The sequence below is a fragment of the Bactrocera dorsalis genome, chromosome 3, assembly GCF_023373825.1.
Source record: "Bactrocera dorsalis isolate Fly_Bdor chromosome 3, ASM2337382v1, whole genome shotgun sequence".
Classification (NCBI taxonomy): Eukaryota; Metazoa; Arthropoda; class Insecta; order Diptera; family Tephritidae; genus Bactrocera; species Bactrocera dorsalis.
Window position 1 is genome coordinate 79,140,443 of NC_064305.1, and position 15,870 is coordinate 79,156,312.

General features: G+C 38.6%; 1 protein-coding gene across 7 annotated transcripts in view; it reads left to right on the forward strand.

The window, feature by feature from the left end:
* The window catches only part of LOC105229934 (protein Shroom), a 329,015-nt gene extending 313,277 nt beyond the window's left edge, over nucleotides 1-15,738 (forward strand). For all 7 annotated transcript variants that reach the window (XM_049453495.1, XM_049453496.1, XM_049453494.1 and 4 more), the window contains exons 7-9: nucleotides 11,815-13,603; nucleotides 13,671-13,940; nucleotides 14,090-15,738. In XM_049453495.1, the coding sequence (XP_049309452.1) occupies nucleotides 11,815-13,603; nucleotides 13,671-13,940; nucleotides 14,090-14,353 (2,323 nt within the window). In that variant the 3' untranslated portion in view covers nucleotides 14,354-15,738. The remainder of the gene's footprint in view (nucleotides 1-11,814; nucleotides 13,604-13,670; nucleotides 13,941-14,089) is intronic.
* Nucleotides 15,739-15,870: the final 132 nt, after the last annotated feature.

Sequence of the window (15,870 nt, forward strand, 5' to 3'; positions counted from 1 at the left end):
TCATATATTTGTCATACAAACACACACAACAAAGCATCCCAACTAAGCTTTGTTGTAAGTGCATGCTGCCCAGTGAGAAAAACTAGCAAACGCATGTTACATTACATGCACACCCCCTCGCTGCAACACCTTCACCACCAGCTCTAATCATAATATCATGCTGTCACGTTATTTGTTGTCATTGCAGCTCAAATAGTTGTTGCTGTTATTGTAGCCGCATAGTGTTGTAAAATGTTGCCGCTAGTTTTACGCGATTGCTATCAGCGAACGCTTGTACGCTGTCAGCGGCATTGTAGTTGCACAGGCAATGTGAGCGTCATGTGATTTGTTTGCGGCGCATAGAGGACTCACTGCCACAGCAGCAACAGGCAGCCAGCTGCAGACATTTGGCGATTTGCTTATTTCTCGGTTTTTACGCTTTTTTATGATGTCTTGTGCGCTCAAAACAACTTCATTTGCACGAAATTTACATGAACACACACACAAACACACGTGCGGGACATTAATGTGTGTCGTATGTGTTTGCATGTGTGTGTGTTTGCATTAGTATGCGAAACGCTTATGCATTTTGCAAATTTGTGTCTGTCGCATTAGAAATGCAACATTTGCTAACGCCACGTCTTTGCGGTATGTGGGTTGAGAGTAGGAAACACTTTGAGCTGCTTATCGAGCGGATGCCATCGCTCAGCGTCGCAATTGTCTAAATCTATGCGTCTCGTTATTTTTTGTGTTGGCATTATTTTCTCCGTATTTGGAGTTATTTTTTGCTTAATATTGTCAAGTCATGCGGGAAGGCTTCAGCGTCAATTTATGCAGCTGAAGTTGCCATATTTTAAAAAAAAAAAAAGTATTTTTATTTAAAATTTTCTGGTGAAAAATTATTATGTGGAATATTTTCTAATAAAATTATTAAAACAAAAAAATTAAATAAAAAATATTTTATAAGAAAATATTTAATTTTCAAAAAATTAAAAAAAAAAATTCATAAGAACACATATTTTATTAAACTTAATTTTTTTATTATATAGAAAACATTACTTTTCATTTTTTTTTTTAATTTATTTAATGTTATTTTATTTTATTTTATTTTATTTTATTTTATTTTATTTTGTTTTATTTTATTTTATTTTATTTTATTTTATTTTATTTTATTTTATTTTATTTTATTTTATTTTATTTTATTTTATTTTATTTTATTTTATTTTATTTTATTTTATTTTATTTTATTTTATTTTGTTCTATTTAATTTAATTTTATTTTATTTTATTTTATTTTATTTTATTTTATGTTATTTCATTTTATTTTATTTTATTTTATTTTATTTTATTTTATTTCATTTTATTTCATTTTATTTTATTTTATTTTTAATATTTGATTTTTTTTAACTTTTATCATCTTTCTTTGAAACATTTGATACTAAAATCAAAACATGTAAACAAAATAACGACGAGTTAAAAACCCCTGCAAGGCTATTGTGATCGACTACTCATATTCACATACTCACATACATACATATGTACATGTACATGTACATAACTACATATATGTATATAGCTGTAATTTTATATCACGCATAATTGCATTACTCGTAATCATGTCATTGACTCATTCCCACACTTAAATTTGACACAATTTCGTCTACCAACAATTTGCACACACAAAAAACAAACAAACACAGCGGCGATTTGATGTTAAGTATACGCACTGCTGTGCCAATGGCAACCGTTGGAGAGTCAGGTGTGATTGCTGGTCAGTTGCAACGCAATTGCGGCGCTTTAACTTGACTTAATGTCTTTGATATCTTAAAATTCACTACGCACGACAACAACAATAACAACAATCACTACAAAAAAATGGCAACAATCTGATTAAATGAATTTGTAACGAAAACGTAACATTTATAATTGGTTCAATTTGTTGTGGCAGCGCAACTAAATGGCAAATTTATTGTTGTTTTGTTTATTGTACGCTTATTTTATTTATTTTTTTCAGCTTTTTGCATTGTATTATTTTTTTTATTTGTTACATTTTTTGTTTTTATCTTGCCTCTTTGCACGGCCAATCAAAAATTCAATTCGTACTACAAAATATTATTCACTTTTCGTTGCATAGAAAATTGGTTTGTTTGCCGCTATTGTACAGTTACTTAAAGCGTTATCTTTATGAGCGGCACGCACAACGGACGGCCATGAAATGCGTACAGATTCGCTGAAAGACATACATAAATGGAAATATATTTTTCAATTTACGCTTTTTTCTTAAAATTTTTAAATCTGCAGAATATTTAGCGAAAATAGAAGTTTATAAAATAAAATTTTAAAGAAAAATATGTTTGAAAAATGTTAAAAACATAAAAAATATATATTGTTTAAATTTTTAAGAGAATTTTTTTGTAGTGTTTGAAGACATTTTTTAGTCCAAATAATTAGATATACAAGAAAAATAGTTGACTTGGCAGCTATAATACCTTTCACAGGCACTTCTAACAGCATAAAAGAGTATAAAAATATATTTATCTTGATTTTGATAGCTTAGTTTGTATGATAGCTATATGCTATAGTAGTCCGATCTGACCTGAAAGTATCAGATATTGTAACGTTGCTTCAAGATATGTTATATGCCAACTTTTGTGAAGATAGCGTGTCAAGAAAAAAAGTTTTCCATACAAGGACTTAATTTTGAGCGATAAATTTGTATGGCAACTATGCGCTAAAGTGATCCGATCTGACCAAAATGATCAGACATTGTAGCGTTACCTTAAATAATAATCCATGCCAAATTTCGCGTTGATATCTTTTAAAATAAAAAAGTTTTCTTTGCAACGTCATGATTTTCATCGGTAAGCTATTATGACGGCTATATGTAATACTGGTTCGATCTAAACGATTCATTGGAATGTTGTAGCGCTGCCTTGGTTGATAATCTGTGTATAATTTCATGAAGATATCTTGCTAATTAAAAAAATTGTTCATACAAGCACTTAATTTCCTGCTGAGCGTAACAAACTTCATGGCAAACGTAAGAATTAAGCAAGGGCGCAATAGACCATAGGTCGCAGTGCAAAGCTTCAATTTCACTACCTAAATGTTGCCATACCACATTTTAACTAACTAGAAAAAAAGTATCTCATTGTCTAAATGCTTTCTTGAGCTATGGATTTAGCAGCAACAAATTTTAGTATAATGCACATATTTCTCCACAGATATGCCTTGACTATCAATACTCACTAATTATCGAAAAATTTCTAATAATGCTCACGGCATGCATTTATATTGAGGCTTCAAAATGAGTAAGCGCCAAAGCAAACACTTTCATTTTCACCACGATCCACGCAATGTTTGGCAGAGAAATGCGAAATCTATGCAGAAACCGAGGCCGAGACAAATATGCATGTGGCAACAAAGCACTTCACCGCGTGCACGGCATAATTAATGTGTTAGTAGATCAAATATTATGTTACACGGCGCGCAATTAGTTATTGTTGAGATTGCCGCGCCGCAAAGCGGTTGCCAACGTTATTGATAGTATTTATTTGCCGCCAGTGAAGCTATGAATGAATATAAATGTGTTGTTTGCTTGAATTTCATGTGGTATGCGGTATGTCATATGTTAAAATATATGCTCAAGCTCAGCAAAGTTCACCGCCGCCGCCGCCACAGACGTAAAATTTGCGTGTGGCAGACGCACGACGCATATAAAATGCGCTTGCGGTGGAGATTGTTGCATTTCGTTGGTGGTGGCGCATGCGCGAACCAATGCTACCGCCAATGCTGCTTGCACTTAACGCGGTGCGAGGCGAAATTTGTAAGGCTTTCTTTTAACATATGTACGAATATTTACTTTCCTTGCCGCCAGCCAAGGCAATTGAACTTGACTTTCATGGCACGCGAGCGGGGCGGTTTGGGTTGGTAGGAGCAACCGCTTGCTGGCAGATGGTATCGATATAGATTGTGTAGCGTGTTTATGCTGATTGCTTGTTGCCACTGCGTTACGCAGCAGCGGCAACCAGACCGGCAGCTGCCGTCCACCAAAGAGCCGGTTATGCCGGAGCCGGTAGCATTGCACTCGCTTTTGCGAAACACCAATTTCTGTTAAACTTTTCAATTTCGATTTTTAACGCGCTGACCACTTGAATGAAGGTGGCAGAAAGTGAAATTGCAGGCAGTTGCAATCGAATAATTTGCCAACTTGCAACACAGCGCTTGCGTTCAAGAATTCTTGAGGTTTCATAGCTGACCTTTGCGCCGTGAACTGAAGGCGAGAAATTCAATAACTTTTCCCTCGACTCAAAATATGCAAATAAAGTATTTCCGTTCACGAATATGTATACACACTTGTAAACATGCTTTTTTTACCGCAGAATGTTGCAAGTTGCAGCATTGCCAAGGTCGTTCCCAACAAATGTTGGCGACCAGCAGACACTAACCGCAGAAATATAATAATAAGAACCAAAGCGGCCGCAACGGAAATGCAAAATATACGTGCCACAATGCTGGTAGCAAGTCGAAGGCAGGCAGCTGACCATTGCTACTCAAGGGACCCCTCTGAAAGAAATAAGCGAAACGCAACAGCTGGCTTCTTCGGACCACAGTCGCAAAAGTGTCAGTGAGTAAAAATATTATTGCAACTGCAAGCGAAATTTCACAAAAAAAACAAAAAACAAAAACAATCAAAGCATAACAATGCAAAGTGCTGTTATGGATGCCTCAAGTCAGCTTTCAACATGCAGCGTGCTTCGTGCACATTTATTTTATGCGCAATAGTTGCAATCAGCATACTCCCAGATAAGCTGTGCTCGTCGTGCAACCTCAAATTGCACCGAATGTGGCAAGAACCACGCAGCAGCGCAATAGCAATAAAGCAAACAATAGCATATAAAAGCAATAACAATAACAATAAAAAGTATATATACAAATATAAATTAAGTTGAGCGGAATTGATTTGAATTGAATTGAATTGCACTCAATGTTGCAACAACGGCGACAGCCAGCTGAAGAATCAAGTTAAAAAGTAAACAAGAAAATGAAAACGAAAACGAAGATGCTCGTAGGTAGAATAAGAAAGAAATAAATAAAGCAAGAAAAAAACAATAACTGAGTAAATACCCCAGTTGCGTTTCTTATCGTTCAGAAGGATATAAAAATATCTCATTCTTGATTTTCAAGGGAATGTTTGTAAGGCAACTATGTGCTATAATGATTCGATCTGAACAATTTCTTCGGAACAGGTAGTGTTGCTTCGAACAAAACTTCATGACAAATTTTATGAAGGTAGCTTGACAAATAAAAAAGTTTTTCATAAAGAACTTGACTCCGATCGTTCAATTTGTATGACAGCTGTATGCTATAGTAATCCGATCTAATACAACTCTTCAGATATTGCATTATTGTCAATGACAATAACTCATGGCAAATTTGCAGAAAACATCTCGTCAAATAAAAAAGTTTTCCATAGAAGAACTCGATTCCAATCGTTCAGTTTCTACGGCAGCTATTTGATATAGTGATCCGATCTGAAATAATTCTTCAGAGATTGTATCTTTCTAAATGGCAATAACTCATACCAAATTTCATGAAGATATCCTGTGAAATAAAAAAGTTTCCCATACAAACACTTGTTTCCAATCGTTCAGTTTGTGTGATAGCTATGTGTTATAGTCGCCCTATATGGGCGGTTACATCACATATGCAAGTTCTTAAAGAGAAATAGGCTTGTGCAAAATTTTAGATCCATATCTCAAAAACTGTGGGAGAGGTTGGCGCATAGAGATGATTAAATGGACCCAGATCATCATGCTGATCATTGATTTTATATAGTATATACACTCTATAAGGTCTTCGACATTTCCAACTGGATATTGCAATCTTCGTAGCCACAATCTATATATCCTCTATTATACCCTAAAATTATCAACCCAAGATCACAATTTCCAGACTACAACCTACACAGTAGGTTACAAACATCTGACCTCGAGAATGAAGATGATCGATTCCACAAAAACAGACTATTGATTATGAAGATTAGTTGAAGAATATTCAAATATTGATTTACTACACTAATAATACCATAAAATCATGGATAGACGAGGATACTGAGTTGTTCTCTCATTCGATTTCAAGACCACTGAGATCAATCATAAAAATATTTTTGTTTGTAGACAAAGAGACTTTTTAGATCTTAGAACTTCTGAGGTGAAGGATCGTTTCATAGAAATCTTTGGTATGTATTTTTGTAAATAAAGACACTTTTTCGATCTTAGGTCAGCAAAGGTCAACGAATAAGAGCGTTTTTCAATTTGGAGGACTTAGAAGAAAACTTTGCTATCAGAAACTGGGTACGCGCTCGAAAGATAGATCATTTTAGAGCACTGTCAAATTTAAGATTGCTGAATTTGAAACGTCAGGTCAACTTTGAATAATCAAAGATCTTCACAACTGTCAAATATAGCAAACCTAACACATTTTAGCATCTTCGAGAAACCTTTACACAAACACAAGTATTTAATTAAACAAAAGTGGCAAGTTTTTCTTCAATCTTTCCATTATTCATTAGCATTTATCAATAAACTACAATCTCAATAAATTCACTGTGGGGTACATAGTGCAAGTATGAAAGCTACGACGGCTTCAAAGCGCATCTGTTGCAATCCAGCAATGGCTTGACACACAACAACAACAGACATGCGCACAGCACGCGAAGCTACGGGGAAGCTGTTGCACTTACAATGCAAGCTGCTACAACTGAGCTTTGGTTTGCTTCATACTGACGCTGACACTGTTATTGTTGTTGTGAATCGAAATGAAGATGGTTAAAAAGCGCGATTTGCGGCGAGATGAAGATGACTGCGGAAGCAAGAAATAAACAAACCGCAAAAACAAAAGCAACAATATAAACAATGCAAAACCAACAGCAACCGCAATGTTGATACTTAAGAATAATTACAACAAAAGCGCAAAAGCGATTTATAAAACGAATGAAATGTGAAAAGAGAACCAAACGCGGTAGCGTTTTCTGCAGCGACAACAGGCAACATACAAAAACAATAATAATAAAAGCTAATGTGGTAATTTATTTTGTCAGCTACTGCATTTGCGATTGCAACAACAGACTTTTTTGTTGTTTTCTATTTTCATTAAATTGTTTGTTGTAGCTTTCTTGAGGGCTGATCGTGTTTGCGGTTTTTATGGCTTGGCGATTGCAAGGCTTTTGCGGCTTGTGGCTGTTTTAGCTACAGTCGATATGCTAGCTGCAAATATAAGTATGTTGGCGCGCATGCGCTTTGACTGCTTCCAAGTAAATTTTCAATCACTCTTTTTATTGATTTAGAAATGAGAAAGTTCGAATTAGAAACGATTGTAAAATTTATTATTGATTAAATGGTGAAGATGTCAGCTAAAGGAGGTATGTTTTTAGAGGGATGAGAAGTATACACAATTATAGTTAGTTTAGAGGTTATAGACGATCCTAAACATATGATACTTGATTTCAAAGAGGACGGTGATCTTTTGAGAAACATATACATATGTTTCAATGTTTAGACATAGTCTAATCTCAACTTTCAGACTTACGCATAATCAAAAAATTATAAAAAAAAAATGCAAAGCTTTATTAAAATAACCCCGAAAAGGACTGACTTGCAGTAAAAACTTCAATAATTTACCACACTATCGTATATTTTGGGTAGTCGAAAAAGTCTTTTCGTATTTTGTCAATAAATGTCGAGGCAATCGTGCTATATCTTCAGTGCTACCAAACACATTATGTCATATCATATAGTGTTGGAAAGGTGAGATTTTAAGCTTCATTTAACCAAGATTATTATCCATATATTGCATGAACTTTGTGCCACAAAACTCCGCTTTTAAACTTTCTTCCACACCATCAACGCATATTAGCTTTTATGTGCTTCAGAAAAACAACACATTACCGCTCAATGCCCATTTCCCACACCCTTTATGCCCGCAAGTAATAGTTATTACCACATTAATGTGCTGCACGATCAACACTGCACATTTACCGCGAACAGTCGACTAGTATGCGCGCATTAGTCAGTTGCATTTAGCCAGTGGCTGTTAGGAAATTGTCATTGGGCCACCAACGCAATTACTAAAGCTTGCAGCAGAGCAAAACACATGCATAGCCAGTAGATGCAACGGCGCTCAAGTGAGTTCAAGTAAGGAAGAAAGCGTTAAGCTTCCTGCCACGCCGCCGCAAGCAGCGCAAACATTAATTAGTCACAAAACTCCCGACAAATCAACCCATAAGGCGGTAATCGAAGCAGAGCCGCCAGCCAAAACAACATTAAGCGCACCGACACAAATCGGCAGAGCTCATCATGGTTGCAATATTTGGCACGATCGCACACTTGACGTTTGCTTGATGTACATTTGACATTGCCAAATCTAATATGCATCTTTGTGCGATATGCATTTCCCCCTAGCTGGACTGCGACCACTGCTACACACGATGATGACGGTTCAGGAAGTCATGTCCACAATGTAATGTTAATGACAAGGAGCGGTTGCGGTTGTGGCTACGGTTACGGCTACAGCTGTGACCGCAAGCAAATCACTCCCCACAATTGGAAAAACACAAAGAAACAACAACAACCAAATAACAAAAAAAAAACAACATATAATGAAAAAAATGAAAAAAATCATGGACGCTCCTAATCAATGTACAAGCCGAAATTTGTTGCACAAAAATTGCCACCAACAACAATAGCGTTTTGTAAGGCAACAACAACAGCAATAGTGGCAGCACTATAACGCGCCTCTATCATATACATACATACACTGCGTTGCAAGCATTCGAACTACCTCCAGACTGCCGACAACCAAATCGCAAGCCACTGACGAAACAAGAGCGTAACGAAATATTTGCATAGATTTTGTGACAGCAGCAACACTCAGCACAACGGTGACGACAAGGCTCCAGCCAACGGCTTTTTGGAACGCCTGTTTGCGAAATCTGCCAAACACCGCCTAAGCGAATCGTGATCGCTGGCTGTTGTTAATGGCGCGTTTGACCCGTTCTGTGACCTCAAATGTGACATTTCACTGGCACGATCGGCGCGCTTTGCGGGGGCTGGCACATATAATATTATGACAAGCGCAGAACACAGGCGTCGGCGTCGTATCGGCGACAAAACGCCGTGGGCCACTTCAACACATTTACCCATTTGGCGCTAAATAATGCAAATTCAGATGCAAAACCCACAGTTGTGGCTTGTAGGCTCAAGTATTCATATGTTGCGTGCCAAAATGAAACAGTAAATGGCGCGTTTCTTTGTGTCTTGCAAGTAACGGTGCTTTATTGTCATGTCAATGTCGTTGCATACGCCGCTTTACCGGTTCATTACAGCGCAGCATCATTTTTTCTTTTTAATAATTACATTTTTGAGTCAGTCAATTGCTTCCGCTATGCGTACATGTGTGTGTGAGTGGGGGGGATTCGGTTGTCGAAAGTGACCCAGCCGCCAAACCGCATTTTTGGCATATTGTCGTACACTCCTCAGTCACTTGGCAGCACGCCTTCACAAATGGAAAAGAAAATTAATCAAATAACGACGGCAATCAAGTCAGCAGCTTTATGCGGCGGCCATCTGGCGTCAGGCATCAAGATTGCAACTTGATCTGCGCCAGCCTATCAATTTCCTCCTTCAACTGCGTCATCTTGGCACGCAGCGGCAATTTGTTGTGAATTATTGCGCGATTTTAATTTAATTACTTGTGTCGGCAACAAAAGGGCATGAACACTTGGTGGTAATTACTAGTTGGCAGTTTTTTTGCCTTGATGACAGATTGTGTCAACCATTGGCTTGCCATAATATTTCTTATGAAATCATCGTCGTGGAATCGCATAGCAATTGTATTGTCGAATCTGGTTGCAAGTAATAAGTAACACAATTCCGGAACTGAAGCTGAAGTTCACGTTGATTTTTAATTGCTTGCGAACATCAGAGTTTTTCATTTAAGCCTGTAGGCTTGACTTCTGCAACTTTTAATGAGCTTTTGTTTAATTGCCAGGATCTTGAACTCAAATGTTGACTTTGTGCTACAATAATCATGATTTCTCTTAATATTTTTGATTTTCTTACTATCTCTATATTCGTTAGTATTTTTTTTTGAATATTTGAACGTTTATTAGAGAAGATCGTGTTCAATAGTATTATTCGTAGTATTGTCTATCTGCAGCTCCAAAACTTTCCCATCTCTCTAGCAATTCGTGACTTACAGAGTTTGGTCTTTGTTCGTCGAGAGAAGACGTTACTTCTCAATTGCGTACTTAGGCCGAAGTAGCAGCCGTTGGCAAGAGCTATTCTGTGTAGAATTTCGAGGCTGACGTTGTTGTTGGTGTTAATTCTGGTTCCAAGATAGACGAAATTATATACGTCTTCCTAGTCACGAGTGGGACAACTGTTTGTTTGATGACAAGAGATATTTCGCCTTGTCCTCGTTCACTACCAGACTCCTTTGCTTCGCTTCCTTATCCAGCCTGGAAAAAGAAGAACTATTCGCGCGGTGGTTAAGGCCAATGATATCAATATGATCGGCGTACGCCAGCAGCTGTACACTCTTATAGAAGCTTGTACCTGCACGATTAAGCTCTGCAGCTCGAATTATTTTCTCCAGCAGTAAATTGAAGATGTCGCACGATTGGAAGTCACATTGTTTGAAACCACGTTGGGTATCGAACGGCTCGGAGAGGTCCGTTCCGATCATGACGGAGCTTCTGGTATTGCCAAAGTCAGTTTATACAGCCTCATTAGCTTTACGGGGATACCAAATTCAGACATAGCGACATGAAGGCCGTCCTTTTTCGTGCTGTCAAAAGCAGCTTTAAAATCGGCGAAGAGGTGGTTTGTATCGATCTTCTTTTCACGGGTCTTTTCCAAGGTTTGGCTCATGGTGAATATGTGGTCGTTTGTTGATTTTCCAGGCCTAAAGCCACACTGATAAGATCCAATCAGTTTGTTGACGGTGGGCCTTTGACATCTACTTAATTAAATGCTCTACTTTCATGCATACAACTCCCTCCCATCTGCACGGTTTTATAGCTTTCCTGCGAACATTGTAGTCTGGGAACTCTACGCTTTCATGGAAATCCCGTTACTTCTACATAACCAAAAATTCCACAGCTTAAAGTATGTGCTTCATTTTGTTTATAAGCTTTCTGTTGACGGCTAAAAGCCACAAATTGATTGTCTAATGCGTTGTGATGCAGGGCTTCCGTGTTTTATGCTTTGTCAGAGCGCAAGCCACCGAATTGCAGATGTTTAGCCAACTAACTAAGCAACGAACAGTGAGCCAAATACGGTCAATGGATACTAGACACGCATCACATGCCTACACTTGGACACAACGGTACGGGAGCGTGTGAATACAAGCAATTTATGAATACGCCAAGACTAGGTTAGCTAACAAACCGCAAAGTAAAGTAAAGTAAAGCAATCAACTATGTGTTTCTGCTAGTTGCACGCTTACTAGCGTGTAGCGTACGGCCTTTTTTGGCGCGCATACCACTCAAGCCAACTGCGCAAATGTACAAATGTGCAAGCCATTAACCATTACTAAACATCGCTTGGCACTTTTCACCGCCGCCCAAAGAACAACAACGCGTATTAAAGAAATAAAAATAAATATAAATAAAAACGTCAAATTGACATCAATACGATGGAGATATCTTAGACCAGTTGCATACCATGCATAACTTAAATATATTACATGAATTACCTACATACATAGACAACTAAATTTATACTTCGAGCACACATTCTAATACGTACTTTTATCTTATTCTTCTGCTCCACAGATGCAACTCGAAGGCCTCGTATTTGCCACGTCAAAGTCTTGAGAAGCTGAACAACTTAGATCCGGATCATGGCAGTTATAAGCTCACGCTCACCTCAAACGAGGATTTGGTGGCGAATACAAAACCCGCCGCCTACGATATACTCAATACACATAATGGTAAAATGCCAAATAATTTGCCAGATGTGCTGCCATTGGGCGCGAAGTTACAGCCACAGCCTGCATCTCCCACATCCGCCAATGCTTCGCCGTTACGCTATGGTTCCAATAATAACTTGAATACAACAACTGTGTCGGCGTCGTCGCAACAGCAACAGCCGATGTCTCCTAATTGCTACCCCGCATATCCTCCTACACAGCACCGCTACTCGACGCCAGCGACCATGAACAGCTACAACAGCAACAATGTGGAGAACAGTGCCGGCAAGACAACTAATTACAGTCGATCTCAGTCATATGACACACAAAATAACTCGCACAGTGGTAATCTCTATCATCCCAGTCACGCTAGCAACAGTCCCACAAAGTTTATGTCACAATCCACGATGGATTTAAAGCGCACACAACAACTGGAGCCGACGCTCGAAGAGACCACCGCCGCCTTGCTCCACGAGAGTGGCACAGTGTTGTCGCCTGCGCAATCGGAAAGTAGCCTAAGTAGTCCATGTAAACGTCAGCTGCAACCGTTGTCCATGAAACCGCTCTCGAGCCTCGGTAACTCCAGTGATAGTGGCGGTGGCAGTACGAGTGGCAGCGAGGGTCGCATTTTCCGTGCCGAAGTCGTCACGGCTACGCTGTCAACATCACCGATTGCGCCTGTTAAATCCGTTATACGTAAGGATTCGCTACGCGAGAACATCGAAAAGATAACGCAGCTGCAGTCGAAGCTAATGTCGGCACATCAGTCAGAAACCAGTTTGATAGGCATTTATGGCTCGAAAACAGCGCTTAATACAACGACATCTGTGCCGACCACACCCACAACGAAGCCCGAAAATACACACGCACAACTGACAGATGATAGTACCGTGAAGCAGACTAGTGATATTTGTGTGGAACTGACGCAAGAACAAAACGACAATATTTGCAAAAAGAATATGGAAAATAGCGCAATGGATGCCAACAGCCCACAGCCGCCGAAATCGCCTACAAATGCAGCAGCCACGCCAACCTCGCCAACAGCAAACGCTTCGCTACCTCAACCAGCCACTACCGTCGCCAGCACAAATACCACAAGTGAGGATGTCAGCGCAACACAAACGGCCGAGCTGAATACCAGCACCGAGAGCTTAAAACTCGTGCAACGCAGCGAAGTCATACTACGCGTAAATCCCGCCACCACGGAGGCAGCTTCACAAACCGACGACGAACTGATCGCCGCAAACAACGATGCAGACGAACATACACGACTCACCGAACAACCACAAAGCAAGGAGGATGCACAGCAACAACGCATAACATTACAGCCACGTCAACGGCATCCGATCGAGATTGATTGCGAGGAAATGTCACAGGAATTGGCTACACTCTTGGCCACAAATGAGAAGTTAGTGCGAATTTTAGCGCCGCCCACACACAAATCACCCACAGACTATGTCAGTAACCTATATAATCCGAATGTGCCATTGCGACCGGCTAAACGAGATGTAGGCACTTCAACGCTGCTGCGCATGAAGGGACATGATGCACAGGAAAAGCTCACAGTTGAGCTGCAATATGCCGAAGTGGAAGTACTATTGACTAACGGCGATACTGAATCGGAGACGAGCGATTTGCTGAAGACGAAAGTGGTAAGTCAACAGTACATAATTTAGTACTCGTAACAGTAAAGTTATAAACATTTTTTTTCCATTGTAGGATGAACTTATGAAACAGTTAAATCGCAAAATACGCATACTTAATAAGGAACAAACGACACTCAAGGCGGAGGCTGAACACAACGATGAGTTGGGCAACAGTCTAGTCGGCAAGCTGACGGATAAAGTACGGCCAATCGAAGCAACTAAATGTCGCACCTATATCGATGATGTTGGACAGATTACCAGTCTGTTGCTTTCGCTCTCCGAACGATTAGCGCGCATAGAGAATAGTTTGAGCACCGTTTCAGCTGAGAATAGCGCCGAAAAGGTAAAAAAAGAGATTAAAAAATTATTTTTATACATTTTTTTGGATTTACCGGCATTTTTTATAGCTTCTTAAGTAGCAAAAATTAACCAGAATTGTTGTTACCTTTTAAATGAACCATTTTCATTGACACACGCTTTTCTGCTTTTCAGAAATCACTCGAGTTAAAACGCGATCGCCTGCTCGATCAGTTGGCCGAAGCGAAGCGTCTTAAGGAGGATATTGATCGACGTGGTAGCAGCGTGGTTAACATCGTCGAGAAGACACTAAGCGCCGATGATTTTGCCGATTTCGACTATTTCATCAATATGAAGGCGAAATTGATAGCGGATACGCGCGACGTCGCCGACAAGATCAAATGTGGCGAAGAACAATTGAATGCGCTCAGCGAAGCGCTCATACAAAGTGATTGTTAAAGTAGTGGAAACTTTGCGGCCGCAAGCAAAGCTCTAAATAAGGCGTTTTACTAAAACTATATTTGTGTTTGTTGAAGAAACAAAGTAGAAATGATCGAGAATAGCGCAACTGCAGCTCAGGTCCAGGTCAGGTAATGACTTTTAGATAGCTAGTTAGATAGATATGTGTTTGTAATTAGGGTATGTTGGCTGAGTAAGCGGATTTTCCATGCCTTCAACGGCAACAAGTTGAAAGTTTTGTGTGAGAATCGTTAAGAAAATGGGGGACAAATGACGAGCGCAATTGTACTGAGCCGGCTTTCATCGAAGTCTAGTTTGATCATTGTAGTGTAGAGTAGCGGAGCACCCCATACACATTTGGGTACACTCCACTTAGTTTCTTTTGTGTAGAAGGGTAGAGCCTGTAAATTGTAAAGATTTGTTTTTCGAAACGCCGCAAACAGGGTGCTATGCTTTAAATAAATTGTATACCGTTATGTATGTAAAACTTAGTTGCTAGTACTTAGAAGTGTATTGAAATTATGGCATTGGAAAACCATTGAAATAACACAGAGAGAACTTTTAAGCTTTGAAGAGCAAAGCAAACGGATATTTTGAAAGGCATTATTAAGCCAAGTTGGCATAATTGCTGAATGCAGTTACTATTTAAAATTCAATTACTTTAATTTGTAGAATTTATAATACATACACAAACACTTAATTGTATAATATGTGATTTAAAAGTACGATTTTATTTTAATTAGTCCTTATCACTATGGGAATCATATCAAAGTAAATGCACGCATGCGCAGCGTTTAGTCTCTGAACTACACTTTGTGCGCTTGCGCTGATGTTAACGCAAAAGCGGTGCGACAACGAAAAATGTTTTAGTCAGAGGCAACTCTGGTAACTTAGCCTTAAAACCGCGCATTAAAACAGTGTGTTGTGGAGAGTGGATTCGCAATTCTTAATTATTTACTCAAGTGTCTGTAGATTAACTGCGTCCTATTTTAGTTTTGATTAGCTTAAGTTTATGCACTGGCATTGGAGCAAAACTGTACTATAAATAAATTTTAATTAAACTCAAACTACAGCTCCACAGTTGAGATACAATAACAATGAAACTACAATATACTATATAATATATATAAGCAATGTAAATGTTATTGAAGAAATGGAAGAAAGCAACAAAAAAAGAAAACAATTTAAATGAAATTTGCATTAAAAATTTCTATTACCCAATTGTATATTTCACAAATTACAGTAGATATGTGCATGTAATGATTTGTGTACTTATGTCGCTGCAATTTTAACGGGTTTGTGAAGTATTTGTTGCAAATTGAGCCACTTTAATTTTATGTATGCTTATGATAAGAATTATAAATAAAGAAATACTTCAAAACTTATTTCTGGCTTTAATACTTTTCGTAAATGCAATGGTGACGGTGAGTATTAGAGGTGAGAAACAAATTTTTAAGGCAATCCAGGCATAGTTCAGCGAAGAGACAGCGGCAGCGCTGGTTAGGTCATGTTGTCCG